General features: G+C 55.3%; 1 protein-coding gene across 20 annotated transcripts in view; it reads left to right on the forward strand.

The window, feature by feature from the left end:
* The window catches only part of TSNARE1 (t-SNARE domain containing 1), a 99,606-nt gene that overhangs the window by 25,694 nt on the left and 57,041 nt on the right, over window positions 1–16,871 (forward strand). For 17 of the 20 annotated variants that reach the window (XM_074316992.1, XM_074316991.1, XM_074316990.1 and 14 more), the window contains 3 exons: window positions 830–955; window positions 5,132–5,281; window positions 6,236–6,736. In XM_074316992.1, the coding sequence (XP_074173093.1) occupies window positions 868–955; window positions 5,132–5,281; window positions 6,236–6,736 (739 nt within the window). In that variant the 5' untranslated portion in view covers window positions 830–867. Of the gene's footprint in view, window positions 1–829; window positions 956–4,789; window positions 4,937–5,131; window positions 5,282–6,235; window positions 6,737–16,871 lie in introns of those variants that run through there. The other 3 variants (XM_074316996.1, XM_074316994.1, XM_074317004.1) reach the window with 3 other exon arrangements.

Raw genomic sequence — 16,871 nt, forward strand, 5'->3', positions numbered from 1 at the left:
AGTCCCCCTGCCGTTGTTAGCACGTGGCAGGTCAGACCAATGCCGACAAGCCTCCACGTGCACTGGGCCGTGTGCCTGAGTGTCCCCAGTGGCGTGGGCACAGGCACACCAGAAAGTTGTGACACTGGAGGTCACAGGTGTCAGTTCTCCAGCTGGAGCGGTCCCCTCTGCCACCCTGGAGCTGCGGTTCCCAGGGGGTGCAGAGCGGGCAGGCAGATGCCTGGTGACATGCTCAGGAGCCGGTGCTGTCACCCTGTTGTGAGCCTTTGTGCATGTCTGCTCACCCCTTGCTCCTCTGAGAGGCAGTCCTCTTGTCACCTGTTGCGGACGAGGAAGCTGAGGCCCAGATAGGGCAGGGCCTCGTCCCCGCTCTGCACACAGTAAGTGGCTGAAGTGGGCTCAGCCCCACCAGCCTGCCCCAGCCCTCTTACCCCGCTGTGCGGCTCAGGAGGGCAGAGAGGAGGGGGACAGATTTGGCAGGTGGTGCGAGCCAGTGGGTTCTCAGATGGCGCAGCGCTCGTTTTTGGCAGTGCCATGGGGACCGATGTGCATGGGGGCCCAGTAGCCTCAGGAGCCAGACAGGGGGCTTGCTCAGGGGCTGCAGTTGGGACGTCTGTGGTCTTTGAGAGGGGTCCCTTTGGGAGGGTTTATTCCCAGCACCCCCACACTGGCCAGTGGATAGGAGGCCACCTGGAAGGGGCTCGCTGACCTGAGAACCAGCACGGGCAGCTGGGGTGAGGACGCTCGGGGCGGGTGGGCAGCCAGTGTGCACCCTGCCTCAGCACTAACCCTCTCTCCTCCTCTGCCCCGGTTTCTGTGTTTCCTCCAGCTCGGCGGGAAGGCGGTGGTCCTGACCTCTGTGAGAAGATGTCCTACGGAGCCATCGCCGGTAGCGGCGGCCTGGGGAGCCGAGGCCCTTTTGGGGGACCCTCAAGACAAGGCTATCAGCCCCTAGGTAATGACAGTGGCGGGCAGCATGTGTGGCGGAGGTGGGGGGATGGCAGTGGCAGGTCTCCGCTGTGTTGTGTTGTGTTGGAGGCCACAGGCGGGCTCTGTCCCTTCGCACCAGGGCTGACATTGGCCCGGGCGGAGGTGGGGCTGCTGGGCTGAGTCAGTCCTTTCCTCCCGGTTTTGCCCTGTGTGTCTGTCCCTCCCCAGCACCTGCTGGCCTTCCAGCCCTCGGAGCCTTGTTTCATGAGCGTGTGGTTCGCTTTATTCTGCCGCTGGCTGGATTTGCTTTTCAGTCAGCAACATGCGTGGCTCCCAGGAGGAGCAGATCACGGGACAGAATTGTCCCCTCCGTGTCCCTGCTCTGCGTTTGGTGATGTGAGCATGCCGTGGCATCTGAACCTCGTCCGCGTGGGAGGCATGGTCAGGGCGGTCCATTTGGTCCCCTTGTAGGGCAGTGCCGAGGCCTGTGGGCACTGCCGGGGCTCTGTACCCAAGGCCAGTCCAGCGGTTGGCTGGGGCTCGTGCTGACCTCACTCCTTCCGGGAGCACCACGTGCCCTCTGCTCCTGCCCCTGTCAGCACCCGAGGGTGGCTGTGGCAGCCTGTGGGCCTGCAGGGCTCACTTCTGGTGAGAAGTTACGTTTCTCTGGTGACTCTAGGATTGATCAGTTTTTCCCATTTGGTAGGCATTTGGGTCTTCCTTAATGCTTTCTGTTGGTTTTTCTCTTGATTTGGTCTTGTTCTGATTGATTTGCAAGGTTTCCTTATGGATTGTGGCCGCGGGAGCCTTGTCAGAGGTGCTGGAAACTTCTCTGGTTGGTCTCTCTCCCTGGGGTGGGGCTGCTGAGCGGCACAAATTCTTCACGGGGACACTCCTGATGGTCCACAGGCGTTTCTGTCATGGTTTGTGTTTTTCCGTCTCGTTAACAAATTCTGTTACAACATGATAACAATGTTACCTTTACTCTCCTCTAAAGTCCACATAGTTTGTTTCCATGTTTAACTCCTGCCTTCAGTGTGTGTTTCTAAGAGAGACGCCTTTCTGCACCCAGACCGCGCGGTAACACTGCGTTGAGCGGCTCCCAGGTGTGCAGTGGCACCGCACAGGGTCCTGATGGGATCCACACAGTGCAGTCCATCCATACGCCTTTTAGGTCTCGCTCCACGTCCTCTCCATCTTTTGGCTTTGTTTTTTTCCCTTGAAATTTATTTCTTGAAGAAACCAGGTTTATCCTGTGGAGTTGATTTTGCTATTAATGGAATAATTTGTAGAATCTTAAGTTTTACTGTCTATACGATGGTATCATTCGTGGATAATGAGTTTTTCCTGTTCTTTTCCAATGCTTTCCCCTCTTGTTTCTCGTTCCTTCTTCCTGTGCTGGCCAGAACCTCTGTGATACGGAGTGAAAGCAGTGATTATATTCTGTGAGAGTTTGGGAAGAATAGGGCTGTGTGCTTTGTCAGTGTTTCTGGGGTTTTGCTGTAAAACCATCTGCCAGTTAATTTCTCTCTTAAAAACACTCAGGCTCTCTGTTTCCTCTTGGGTCAGTTTGGTTGTATTGCGTTTTCCTGGACATGTGTCTGCTTGCTCTAAATGTTCAGATGTGCTGAAATCAAACTGTACGGAGTGGAGTAGCCGCTGGTGTGGAGTATAACACTCCGTGTGGGGCTGGCACAGCTCGGAGGGCAGCTGCTTCGGTCCCCATCCCGTTGCTCTGCCACTTGCAGGCCGCATCCAGGCCGCCTGAAAATGGGCTGCGGGTAGGGCTTCCTGGTCACGGTGAGGACCGAGCACTCACGGTCAGGGCTGCACCGGGCGCGATTATGGGGCTGCCGTTTTATCAGCGTTGGCTGTATCTGATCTCATCCTCTTTTTATTCCTGATATCATTTATTTTACCTCCCTATTTTATTGTTTTATAATCAGTATTGACAAAGATGTGGACATTTTGTAAGCCTCTCGGAAGAACTGACTTGACTTTCTTGATCCCTTCTATTATATATTAGTTTTAAATTGTGATTGATTTCTGCTCATATTTTTATTACTTACCTTTAAAAAATTTTTTTTTTAAATTGGGGAATGTTGGGGGACAGTGTGCTTCTCCAGGGCCCATCAGCTCCAAGGAGTTGTCCTTCAATCTAGTTGTGGAGGGCGCAGCTCACTGGCCCATGTGGGAATTGAACCGGCAACCTTGTTGTTCAGAGCTCACGCTCTAAACAGCTGAGCCATTGGGCCAAGTATTTTCTTATTTCCATTATGATTTCTTCTTTGACCCAGCATTCATTTAAAATTGTATTGATCATTTAAAAAAACGTGTGTATTTTTTTTCTAATTGTCTTTTAGAAATGGTTTGTAACTTACCTGTATTTCTATCAGAAAGGCATCTGCATTGTCCCGATTTGTTGACAGTTGTTGAGATGGGGCTGCTTCTGGGATGCTGGTTCCTTCCCCTCCTCTCTCTGGGGTGACTGGGGAAGGCTCCCCAGTGCCGGCTGTGCACCAAGCCCTGGGTACACTAGGCCCTGGGTCATCATGCAGAGCTTCGTGTGTCCTCTTCGTGGTCAATGCCATTTTGAAAGCCCCCTGCAGGACTATTAATGCATAAAGAACTCACATAAATGGGAGGAAAACCCAGAAATCTCGTCCTGATGGGCCAGGTCTGAGGAGACAGGAAACATGGCGGCCCACAGTGCGTGAGAAGAGAGTTACATTAGCTCACGGCCAGGCTGTGTGGGGCAGGGCCACTCAGGGCGGCCGAGGGCTCCTCCTGCCCCTGGACCCGCCAGCCTCCCTTCGCCCAGTCACGCCTCTTCTTGGACTGTGCACTTCCTACCTAACGATATCAGTACTTTCTGCCATCAGAGAAGTAGGCACAGGTGTTGGCTGCAGCGTGACTTGTGAGGGAGAATTCTGAAATGCTGTCACCACCCGGCAAGGGGACAGTGGAGTGAGTGCCGCCGTGGTGAGGGTGATGCCGCCGTGAGGACAGTTGTGGAAGAAGGTGACGGCCTCTGTCCACGTCCGATGTGAGGACAGACATGGCGAATGGCAGACAGGGCCATGTCACCGTCCCCAGTGTGGGCAGTGTACCCCTGGATGCCATGGTCTTCATTATTTTCTCATAATTGTCTGCACTGAAGTATTCTCCTGGAACTGTGTGTATTGTTCTAATACTCAGAAACAAACAGTAACTGTCCCTGGGCAACCCCCACCCCCAAAGTTCAGGGTCATGTGATTCCAGAGGGCAGACCAGATGGGCTCCTCCATAAGTGTCTGGATGGACCATGTGGAGTAACCAGGGGCAGGTGTGAAGGGCCTGCATGTCCAGTGACCAGGTGCCCGTTCGGTGGCAGTGTGGGCTGCCAGGTGGGCCTGTGGCCTCCTTGTCCTTGCAGGAGGGGCTCTGGGGGGCCCTGAGCAGATGGTGACCCCATCACCAGGTACCTGCATAGCTGGGCCTCCTCCTTACAGACCGTTGTCTGGGCAACAGTTGCTAGGATGGAGTTTGGGGGCCTGAGTACTTTCTACCTTCAGGGCGTCTAGTAAGGGTGTCTGGGGTAGACCCTTCCCGGAGGCTCCCCTCCATGCTATTCGGAAAGAGGGGAAAGTGGCGGGCCCTTTCCTGGAGGCTTGAGATCGGACCCCCTCCCCCAGGGTTGCTCCCCAGCTCTGCAGCTGTGTGTCAGGAAGAGCAGGTTTCTGCTTTTATTTTCACTTCCAGTGTGCGCGGAACAATGTTTTTATAAAATACAGCAGAACAATCCCATACTTGGGTGTTGTGTCAACTTCAAATTTCAATATACCTTCCTAAAAAGCCTTGTTCTCCATTTTGTCAAAGGCAGGTAACTCCTGTCAAAGGCCCTCGCCTGAGGGCCCTGCTCCACGGGGTTTTGTCCTGGTTTGAATCACCTTTCAGAAGGACTGTGGTACAGAGAAAGATCCAGCACATCTAAAGTTTTGAGCTCCATGCTGACTTTCAGCAAAAGGTGGCATTCTGGAGGGTGTGGCAGTCAGGGAGGGCTTCCTGGAGGAGGTGGGTGTGAGTGGGGCCTCTCTGTGTGGATACTCGGAGGGCCCGGGGTGCCTGCAGTCCTGTGTGGGGGCCTTGTTCCACCAGTCGTGCCTGGAGCCGCTCCGCGGGCAGGCTGGGCGTAACCGTGACTGTCCCTTGCTGTCTGTAGAGTGCGCTAAATGTTGGACAGAGTATGGAATCCGCCATTTCCCATGCCCGTCGCCAGAGAACGACCCGCAGGACCCCTGTGTGGGCAAGGACGGGGACGGTGACCTGGGGCCGGCAGGCGCTCCCAGAGGCCTGAGGGCCAGGAAGCGAGGTACTTCCACTGGGATGCTGGGTCTGGGGGTCCTGGGGAAGGCCCCTGAGATACAGAGCAGTGAGGAGGGAGGAGCAGTGGGTGGGGGCCGGCTCAGAAGCCCAGGGCTCAGGCCTGGGGAACCTGGGGAGAAGCTGCAGCGAGGGTCTGGCCTGTCTCCCTCTCCCTTCCTAGCCTTTCCCTTCCCCATGTACTGCAAATGGTGGGGTGGGGCTGGACCGGAGGGGCGTGAGGGCTGTCACCAAGTTGTCATGGTCCTGGGGCTCCAGGCATGAGGCCTGGCCCTGCAGGATGGAGATGAGGGGCTGCTCATGCCCGGGTTCTCGACCGGCTCACGTGGCCCCTTTGCCCCTGAGCCTGGGTTCTCCTTGCAGAGTGGGCTCGCAAGGGAGGCTGGGGTCCTTGGTGCATGCTTTAGGAGGAAAGGGGAGAGGGCCACTGCAGACCAGGCCATCGCCGCCTGCCTGCCCTCTGGCTCTGAGGCCAGGACTCACGCAGCTGGGCCGCAGGAAGGTGTCAGCAGCACTCCTGAGGGGTGCTTGGCCGTGGCATCTGGCATGTATGTCACTGGTGAGGGCTGGCCCCAGGCAAGGGACGTCATAGGAGCCAGCTCGGCCCTGGCCACAGAGTGCCTTCTCCCTGCAGACAGGGACAGCCACCGTGCCTGTCTCGCTCCTTTGTCCCTGACAGTGGCTGTGGGAGGCAGGCAGGGCCAGGGCTGGCCTATTTTGATGGACACTGTGGTTGGAAGTGAAGTACCTTGTTGGATGACGCGCAGCCAGGCCGCAGCGGGCTAGGACTTGGACCCAGGCCTCTGGACGCTCAGCAGGCAAGGGCGGTGGCCGGGAGCGGGCAGCAGTGTCCTGAATCAGAGGCAAAGAGGAGGCACCTGGGAGCTGCTGTCCCACCCTCATGGCCCGGGCCTTAAACACCCACCTTTTGGTGCCTTTCCAGGGCCAGGGGTTGCCCCCGAAGGCCGCGGGACGCCAGAGCCCACCTCGCTGCCCACCGCCGGCCCGAGGAAGGACTCGGCTGCCGGGGCCCATGGCCGGATGGCGGGATCCAGCGCCTCCCGGGCCAAGAAGAGGAAGCCCAACTTCTGCCCCCAGGAGACAGAGGTGCTGGTGACCAAGGTCAGCAAGCACCACCAGCTGCTGTTCGGCTCGGGGCTGCTGAAGGCCGAGCCCACCCGCAGGTACCGCGTGTGGAGCCGTATCCTGCAGGCCGTGAACGCCCTGGGCTACTGCCGCCGCGACGTTGTGGACCTGAAACACAAGTGGCGGGACCTGCGTGCCGTCGTGCGGCGCAAGCTGGGCGACCTGCGCGGGGCGGCCCCCAGCCCTGGCTCCAGCCAGCCCCAGGCCCTGGCTCTCACGCCCGTGGAGCAGGCGGTGGCCAAGACCTTCTCCTGCCAGGTGCTGCCCTCCGGGGCCTTGGGCCTGGAGCCGCCCAGAGGTGAGTCCAGCCCCAGCTCACCCACAGGGGGGCTGAGGGCAGAGACCCTGCTGGCGGCTCGCCCTCTGCAGCTGCTCCTCCCCCTGCACAGGGCCGCTCCCCTCTCCTCCCCACCTCGGGCTCTGCGTCATCCTGTGTCGCTCTTTGCCCCTCACTCCTGCACTCGCCTGTCTGTCCATCCCGCACACGCCATCGCTGTAAACCCCCAGCCGCTTCATGCGATTTCACTTCCCCTCAGTTCTGCCTTGACCCGTCCCTCACCCATCGCAGAGCGAGAGCTGGGGGACAGACAGGGCACAGCTCTATTCTCCAGGTCACCTCGTGCTACCTTACGACCATGACTACAGTAAATACAGTGTGTGCACGCACAGCTGACGTACAGGGCGTTCAAATGGTGCCAAGCCCTGTGCTTCCTGCACGCCCTGGCATGTCTCTCTTGCCCTTCCTGTCCTATGCTGTCCTGTCCTTCCCATTAAATAAAGTGCTCGTGCTGACTTTCTGAGCTGGCTTCGCGACCTGTGGGTTGGGACGCCTGGTCCCCTGGCTGGTGGACCGCGAATGCTCCCAGCAGCCCTGAGGGCTGCGGGGCTGCTGTGAGGCCATCGCAGCTGCAGCCGTGAGCTGGAGGAGTCGTCGTGCATTCCCACTGCTAGGGCCTCAGGTCTCTGTTCTGCCTGGAAGCTGCCCAGACAGGTCACACCACCTGGGACTGGCCGGGAACCAGGGGCTGCTGCACGTGGCCACCGTTCCCCTCAAGATGCTGGCCCAAGTCTGCTCTTGTGCTCAGCCAGTGTGCAGCGAGGACTGAGCCAGTGCTGGCACAGCAGAACCAGTGGTGGCTGGGAGACGTTCTGAGTGGGCAGCCCCTCCACAGCGGGCGTGTCATGTCTCCATGGCACTGCCCCCCTGCTCGGCCCCCAGGAGAGACGGGCACAGGTGGCAGCCCTCAGAGCCAGCAGGCTGCCCTCACAAAGGAGGTGGCTGGGGGCTGGTTGTCTCACTTCGGGAGTGTGTCTGCCAGGAGTCAGGGTGGGGCTCCTTCCTGCAGCCGTGGGGACCACCCGCTGCCTGTGTGCTAGAGTCTGGAAGCCCCTGTTCAGCCCATGGCCTCGCCTTTTGCGCTGCGTTGGGTGAGGATAGGCGGCCCAGTGGGTCAGGCGTCGTCGTGATATTGTGGTTACCCAGGGGCTGGGGGCACAGGGCTGCTGACCTGGGATTCTGGGCTCCTTGACCTCTGGCTGTCACGTGGAGAAGCCCTCCTGCCGCCTCACAGGCTTGGGGGCTTGTGGCACCATCAGAGTTGGGGGCTGATGAGGTTTGTAGGGGTGGCTGTGCCCAGGGCCCCAGGAGGGCTGGGTGGAAGCTTGCTGGTGAGTAGCTGAGTGCACGTGGCATTGATGGGGCAGGCAGTGCTGGGGGAGACGGCAGGAAGGAGGGGTGCTCCTTGCTCTGCCTCTTGTCTGGCCCTGCGTCCCAGGCCTCTGCTCCCCTAGCCTCTGTCTTGAACCCCAGGCTCACGCTCTTTGGCTTGGAGTCAAAGGGCAAGGGCTGGAGGGCAGCGTCAGGCTCCTGGGCCAGGGGCTGCCTCTCTCCTAGCCCCCCACTGCTGTCCCTTCCTTGAGTCTCACCCACACCTGCCAGGGCTGGTTTTTGCTGGTCACCAGCGAGAACCCCCTGCCACTCCTTCCCAGGAGACATCTGTCTGGTCTGTCACCCGGTTCAGGCGCCCCAGACATGCGTGGGGGGCGGGGTCCCTGCGGTTATTCTCTCGTGGTGCTGCCGTCTGTCCGTGTCCTTGGCACCCTCGCTCGTGCTGTTCTGATACTCGTAGAGCGATGAGGGCAGTAGGAGCGAGCGGCCCAGGCCGTGACGCAGGGGCCACGGAGGGGCTGCTGATGAAGCACCACAAGTTAGAGACAGGAGGGGGGGTTGGAGCTGGGGTTCAGGGTGTGTGGGGGTCGTGTCTGTGAACCTCAGTCCCAGGAAGGTGCTGGAGGTAGGTCCGTGGGCATTTCTGATCCCTTACCTACTCTTTGACCTTGAAACAGAGCCAGAAAATACACAAAGAACTTTAAAACAAAGCAGAAGCAGCACACGTGTTTGGCCAGCTGCCAGCCCAGGCTTTGTACCCTTCTCTGAAGCCAGCCCACGTGGGATGGGGTGCCCTGCATTTAGCTAAGGGCACTGCCGCCCTGGGTGAGGGCCCTGCCCTCTGCCGTTTCACTTCTAGCCACTCTCACCCGTGGGAGCTTATGTCCCTGGGCCCTCGTGCGGGGGTGGGGGCTGAAGCAGCCCCCCTGTGGAGTGGCCCGCGGAGCCCAGATGCCCGCCTTTGTGGTTCTTGTCCAAACATGCCCTCTCTGTGCAGCCTGCGAAAGTTAACCTTCCCTCCCGTGTGACCGGCCATGGACTCGTGTTCCTGGGGTCACTGAGTGAATGTCCATATTTGGCCGCCATGTGGGAGCTGCAGGCCCCTCGTGTACTCCTGGCTGCTGCTTCTCGCTGGGGACCCCCTCCCTGTAGCCGATCCCAGACTTGGATCTGGTGACAGAGCCTTTCTGTCCCAGAGCACTTTGCAGGGGCATTGATCTAGAACAGAGCAATGGGGACGCCTGGCGGTGCCTCCAAGCCCCTCACCGTGTCCGTGGCAGACATGGCCAATCAGCTGCAGCATGACTAGCCGCCTACCAGCCTGAAGTGGCCTCAGTAGACCCCTAGCAAGGCACCTTCACAGGCAGGAGCCTGTCCTTCCTGCCACACCCTGCCCCGCCCCAGCCGCAGACTCCGGTCTGCAGTGCAGTGGGGTCGTCTCCTGAGATGCAGAACTGTCCCTGTCTGTCCCAGCCCTTCCCCGGCTTCTCCTCCAGTGCCCACAGCATGGTGCAGGCCAGCTGCCCCCACCTGTCCTCTGAGCACTCCGAGCTGCCCAAGTCTGTGTGAGTGCCATGCTGGGTGCACCCCCAGAAGCCCGTGAAGGATGCTGCTGTCACTCATTCCATAGAGTGGGGTGCACCCCTGCCCCACTCATGGGGAGTTGCCCAGCCTGGGGTGGCGCTGTGGGGGTGCCGAGCCTGGCTGGATCAGCCTTTACCAGTGTATGTGCAGGTGGGCTGGGGGCGGAGTCTGCAGCCAAGGGGCTCTGTGCTGACCCAGGAGTGTCGTGTGGGTTCCTGCGAGGTCCGCTCCCGCTGACCAGCTGGCCAGCCCTGCTGCTGCTGCAGGCGCTAGGGCACCCGGCGGCCCACAGAGCCTGTAACCCGACAACGGCCACCAGCATATTGGAAGTATTAATTTCTCTCTGCAGCGGGCAGATAAGGCGGCAGGGCCACAGTGAGACGGCGGAGACGTGAGGCTGGCACAGTGGACGCACTTCTTCTCTCTGGTCCTGTTAGAAAGTCCCATTATCTCTGCTCACAATGGACGCAAGGCGGGATAGTTCTGAGAAAAGCCCTGATAAGCTCTGCTGATTTGTTATTTTACTTTACTGAGTGCGAATGAAGTTCTTTTAGAGGGAGAAGAATCTCTGAAACGGGTTTTCCTCTGCCTTTTCGGGGTGAGTGTGGGGGGCCTGCAGAATGAGAGGCACCCCTCTCCGCCCTCCTCCTGGCATGTTTCTTTGCTCACAGATTGTTCTGGAACTCACTGTGCGGAGGGAAAGGTGGAGAGCCACTGCCCTTGTCCTGGGGAAGACCGTCCTGTCCTGGGGGGCAGAGGGCCTGCCCAGGGGCCTCCCTAAGAGGACCCCTAGGCTTTGGCACTGGCAAACCAGGCTGTGCGGTGGTGTCTGGGGGTGGAGGCAGGAGGGCGGCTGGACCCTCGTGTGGGACCAGGTCACGGCTCTCTCCAAGAGTGATTTATGTGCAATACGGTACGTCACGTAAGGGCATGACTCAGTGAGATGTGCCCGGCCATACCGTCCCCCCAGGGAATTGAGTGAAGAGCCACTGGGGACTTAGACGGCCCCCATGCCCCCACCTCTCACTCGCCCCTCCTGGCACTCACGTCCCCCACCCCACGTTCGCCCCTGTGGGTAGTTTCCCCTACGTGGAATTCCGTCGTCTTGTTCTCTTGCGGCTCTGCCTCTGTCCTCAGCCTGCGGTATCTGTCGCCTGTGTCAGTAGTGTATTCTTTCCTGTTCGGGGTGGGTGTCCATAGTCCGTGTCCTGTCCACTGTGACAGCAGTCCCCTTGCTGCCAGTTTTTGGCTGAGCTGTCCACCATGGATATCTGTGCGTGATAGCTGCGTGGGCAGTACTGTCACTTTTTAGGGGGTTTTGATAAATCCCTAACAGTCAAACTGCTGGTCACATGCTGAGAATAAGTTTAACTTTAAAGGAAACTGCCAAACTTGTCTACAGAGTGTTGGTGCCCGGTCAGCTCCCACAGTGCCCTGCGGGCAGTCTCTGGGTGGCCGTCCGGTGGGTGCCGTGGCCTGGGACCCCATCACGGTGTCAGCGTGCAGTTCCCTGACGCCGAGTGCCTCATCCTGTACTTACTGCCTTGCGTCCGTCTTGGGTGGGGTGTCTGTTCACATCTGCCGTCCGTTCTGTATCTGCCGTTGGCCTTACTGCATTCTGTGGGCTCCATCTGGATTCTGGATACAGGACTGGTCAGATACCTGTATTATAAACCATTTCTCTCGTCTCCTGCTTGTCTTTTCCTTTTTTTTTTTTAAGGAGGGCGCAGCTCACAGTGGCCCATGCCAGGATCGAACCGGCATCCTTGGTGCTACCAGCACCACGCTCTAACCAACTGAGCTAAACAGCCACCGCGTCTTTTATTTTCTTAACTGTATCTTTTTGGAAGGTCAGAAGTTGTATGTTTTAATGTTATCAGTGTTTCCTCTGGTTGTTTCGCCTCTTGTACTCCAACTGAGGTTCCAAAGTCATTGCTGTTTAGCGTTTTATAGTTTCAGCTTCTACGTTTCAGTCTATGATCCCTGTCGAGCTAATGTTTGAGTTTGGTTAATGTTGGGTTGAGCATCAATGGCTGTCTAGTTGTTCAGAGACATTTCTCCTGAATTACGCTCCAGCCTCTGTCTACAGCCAGCAGAATGCGCTCACCTGGGCTGTGGCCCTTCTGCTCATCTGTGTCCCTGCTTATTCAGCTCCACACGGTCTTGATTCCAATGACTCTAAAGTAAGTTGAAATGATTTGGGAATCATTCCCTCCTCTGTTTTCCAAGGGAGTCTGTGTAGAATTGGTATTCTTCTTCCCTTAAATATTTGGCAGAATTCAACAAAGCCCCATCTGAGCCTGGTGTTTTCACTGTGGGGAGATTTTGAGCTACAATTTCGTTAATGTTAGAATGCTCTCTGTGCTTCTGTTTCTTCTCGAGAGAGCTTTGATCCTTGGTGTTTTTCAAGGAGCGTACCCATTTCATTCATTTAAGTTGTCAAATTGATCTGTGTGAAGTTGTTCCTAACGTGCAGAACTGCGCAGTCACCCAGTGCCTGTAGGGTCGGTAGTGCGGTCTCTCATTCCCAATATCGCTAATTTGTGTCCTTTCTATTTTGTTCGAATCAGTGTATCAATTTTGTTATTTCAAATAACCAGATTTGGTTTCATTACTTTTCTGTTTTTCCATGGTCGATATAATTGATTTCTGCTCATCTCTGTTATTTTCTTTCTTCTGTCTTCTTTGGGGGTAAATTTGCTCTTGTCAGATCGTTGCCTTGAGACCTTTCTAATATAAGTGTTTATTGCTATAAATTTTCCTCCGGGCACTGCTTTACTTATACAAATTTGCATATATTGTGGCTTCATTCAGTTAAAAAATATTTTCTAGCTTCCTCTGTGATACCTTCTTTTGCTAATGGTTATTTAGGAGTATATTGTTTAATTTTCAAATAATTCTCACTCTTTCCAGATAGCTTGCTGTTATTGATTTCTAGTTTAATTCTGCTGTGGTCAGAGAATATCTTTTGTGTGGTTTCAGCTATTATAAATATATCGAGACTTGCTTTATGTTCTGGAATACAGTGTCTTCCATGGGCACTTGACAGGAATGTGTATTCGACTGTTTCTGGGTGGAGTGTCCTATTAATGTCATACAGGTCACGTTGATCTGTAGTGCGTCAGAGTCTTCATACCCTCCCCGATTTTCTGTTGACTTGTTCTAACCACGGAGAGACATGTGGACAACTCTGACTGTAATTGCGGATTTGTCTGTTTCTCCTTTCAACTCTCTCAGTTTCTGCTTCATGTGTTTTCAAGCTGTGATGTTAGGAGTGTGTGTATCTAGGAGTGTTTTGTCTTCTTGATTGGTTGACTGCTTTATCATTTAAACATGTCGTTTTCCCTTCCCTCGTTATCTGTGCTGTTCTGAATTCTGCGCTGATATTAGTGGAGTCAGTCCAGCTTTCTCGTGATGACTATTTACATATTTTCCAATCCTTTTACTCATAAACTCTTACTTGATTTTACATGTAAAGTGGGTTTCTTGTATTCAGTGTGTGGTGGAGTTTGCTTCTGCTCCCATCTGACCATCTCTGCTTTGGACTGGAATGGTTACAGCCGTGCTGTCCTCCAGAACTTTTGGTGACAATGGGCATGTTTTCTAACCTGCACGCTGATATGGTAGCCGCTGGCCACACGGGGACTGTGTAGGATGACTCAGATTTAGGTCATTTATCTTTAGTGAAAATACCAATATTTTAAAGCTTATCTCCCGTCTTGATATTTGCTAGCTATATTTCCCTTTGTTCTCTTTTTCTTTTCCTTTCTCTCCTCCTTCCTTTTTTGAGAGTAATTGAGTGTTGCGTTTTGCTTCCACTGTTGGCTTATGAGCTATACCTATTTGTATTGATTTTTACCGGTTGCTTTAGAGTTTATATGTCTAGCTTTTTACAGCCTACTTGCAAATAAATTGTATTATTTTGAGTATGATATGCAAAGCCTACAGCAGTTGACTTCCATTTCCCCTTCTTGGCCTTGAGGTTGTTTTTGTACATTTGCTATAGCACACATTAGTAACAACACGTTATTGATTTTGTTTTAATAATCGTCTTTTAAACAAATTAAAAATGCGACAAAATGCCTTTTTCATTTGTCTTCATACTTACCATCCTGGCACTCTTCAGTTCTTTATGTGGATCCAAGTTTCCTTTTATTGTTTCTTTCGACCTGACGGACTTTTTAAAAACATTTCCTGTAGTGTGCATCTGGTTGGAACAGATTCGCTCAGCTTTTTTGTCTAAAATAAATCTTTATTTTGCCTCTATTTTTGAAATCTTTTTCCACTGGGTTGAGAATTCTGGATGAAAGTTTTCCCCTTTCTCTCAGTCCTTTAAAGATGTCATTGTATGTCTTTTGGCTTCCGTGGTTTCTGATGGAAGGATGAAGCCTTTTTTTATATTTGTTCTTCTGAATGGTAATGTGCATTTTTTTCTTGCCCCTTTTAAATAAGTTTCTTCTTTATCACAGGTTTTCTGCAATTTTGACTGTAATGTGTCTTGGGCTTTTTGTTTTTAATGTGTATTCTGCTTGGGACTTACTGGAATTCCTGGAACTCTCAGTTTGTAATTGTGTAAATTTGGATGCTTTTAGTCCTTGGTTCTTGAAACCAAGAGCTTCTGCGGCTCTGCCTGTGTGAGGGCCCTGCGGCTGTCACCTGGCTGGTCTTTTCCTCTGTTTCATTTTGTTTAGCTTCTGTGGCTTGTCCTCAGGTTCACAGGATCCTTTATCTTCGGCGTCCAATGGGCTGCTGATCCCAAGCAGAGAAGTGTCACGTCAGGTGCTGTACTTTGTATTTTCAGCAGCACCCGGGCCGTCCGTCTCGCCCCTCACTCGTCTGCACCCTGAGCAGTTGCAGCTTTTGTTGGTGCTCCTCTCCGTGAGTTCCATCACCTCTCTGTCATTTCTGGGTCTGATTTTCTGTTGACTGATTTTTCTTGGGGTGAGGGGTCACATTTCCCCACTTTTTTGTATGTCTAGTAAGTTTTAATTGTGAATTTTGTATCCTTTCATGCTGGATTTGATGATTTTCCTTTGAGGAGAATCGGACTTTGTTCCAAGGGCAGTTAAGTTACTTGTGGGTCACTTTGATTTTTTTCAATGCTTGTAGAAATCTTTTGTGGCACCTCTAACCCTAACCCTAACCCAAATTCAGCTCCTAAGATGTGACCCTTTGCGGTCACTACTCGGTGCCCTGGCTGCTCAGTGAGGTCTCGTCCATGCTCCTCGCGGGAACTCCATCAATCCCCAGCCCTGTGTGACTGTGGAGGACTGGCTCACAGCTCCCTGGTGGTCCTTTCCTCAAAAGTCACCCTCTTCTCGGCCAAGTGGGGGCTCCCTGTGCACACAGACGTGTATTTGGCCGGAGGCCAAGGGGACCGGGTGAGGTTCCTGAAGCTCCTTCTGCCCCCAGGAGCTGCTTGCTGCAGCTCAGCAGACCCTGCATCCCTGTCCCGACCCAGACATGCCGGCCCCATGCTGGTCCCTCCGTCTTGCTCCACCGGCTGGACTTGCTACAGGGAAAGACGGGCAATTTTAGGTCTGTTCTTGCAGGATGGCCAACTGTACCAGGGTCACCCATCCTCAGCCCATTGCTTCCTGTATTTCGCCCAGGTTTTAACTGTCTGTGGGGCGGTGATCCTGGGCCCTGTCTGCTTATGACAGAAGCTGACGTACTCTCTAGTGCTACGCATGGTTTCATGAGAACATGGCTTATGGTTTTGGTCATAATTTCTCTGTACCGTTGGCTCCCAGATTCCTGTTTGCATCGTGTACCTCTGATCCGAGCGTCCACCCCACGCTGCCCACAGCCGGCACTGGGCACCTTTACTCCCCTGACCTAGAGGCGCCTCTCGCGCACCTTGACCCATGTGACTTCTTCGTCTCTCCCCACCACGCCTGTTTCTCCTCTGCGTTTCCTGTGGTGGTGAACAGCCCCTTCCATCCCGGTCGGCTGACCAGACACCTGGGCATGATGGACACAGGACACCATGAGGACACCAGCCATCTGCCCTCTTTCTTAGCCCCCGTCACGTTCAGCCTGTCTGCCGTTCTGTCAGCTCTTTCCCTGACCCCTCTGATTTCCTTCTCTGCCCACATCCAAGCCCTGTCATTTGTCACCAGGGCTGGATGCACAGGCTGGACTGATATTTCTGCAGTAAGTGTCTCACTGCCCATCTGCCTGTCACACAGTGGCCACCGTGAGTTGTGAGACGGGGAGCGTATGTGGCGGCTCACGGATGACTACATTGCAGAGTTCAGCTGAGCCTTTCACGAGGCGCGCAGCGCGATGGTTGCTGAGACGGTGCCTGTCAGGTGTCCAGCCCTTCCTTAATGTGGGTGGTTTGCGTGCTGGGTATGGAGAGGTTCAGTGGCTGCAGCAGATGGAGCCCCGTCTCCCTCACGCGGCCGTCCTGCCTCCACTCCTCCAGCTGTGCCACCTTCACCTGCTGGTGGAGGGGTCACTCCCCATCACCTCCCAGCCGGGGCCAGGTCAGAGGCAGTCACAGGCTGCCCATTTCCTTTGAAGATACGAGGGAAAACATGCTGTTCACTTCTCAAAGTCCAGGCCTAAGAATTTAGTCACGTGGCTCTCTTGGCTGCAGAGGAGGCTGGGAGGTGCCCTCCGCAGCTGTGTGGCCAGGCACTCAGGACAAGGAGAGGAGACACTGAGTCTGAGGGGACAGCTCGTATTGTCCATGGGCCTCGGCCAGCACCCCGGGGGCATTCTTTCCTGCTAAGGCAACAGGCCCCCACGCACCTTCCCCTCAGTGGGGAAAGGAGTTGGGCCTGCTCGCGGCCTGGCCCTGTCCTTGCTCCTGGGCCTGACCTGCTTGGTGTCCTCGTCTAGGACAGTGGCACATTTCCTCTTTCCCTCCCTGTAGGTCCACCGTGCCCAGCCCTGGTTTTGGTGCCAGCCCACGGTGGCTCTAGGTGTTTACCAAACCCACAGTGGCCGTCATAGCGACCGCACCTGCTACTGTTGCCAGGCTGGCTCACCCGCTGCTTCCATCCAGAGGCGAGGCCTCCACGGGCGGCTTGCAGGGGCTCTGCCTTGGAGCCCAGGCATCTGCCCGTGGCCAGCAGCCAGACCGGACATCTCGGAGGCTTTCCCTTTCTGGACCACGAGGGCGCTGTCCCTGCCGCTCAGGCTGGCTGCAGCCACTGATGGCACAGTGTCA

This window comes from Rhinolophus sinicus, linkage group LG12 (assembly GCF_036562045.2).
Source record: "Rhinolophus sinicus isolate RSC01 linkage group LG12, ASM3656204v1, whole genome shotgun sequence".
In the NCBI taxonomy this organism is placed as follows: Eukaryota; Metazoa; Chordata; class Mammalia; order Chiroptera; family Rhinolophidae; genus Rhinolophus; species Rhinolophus sinicus.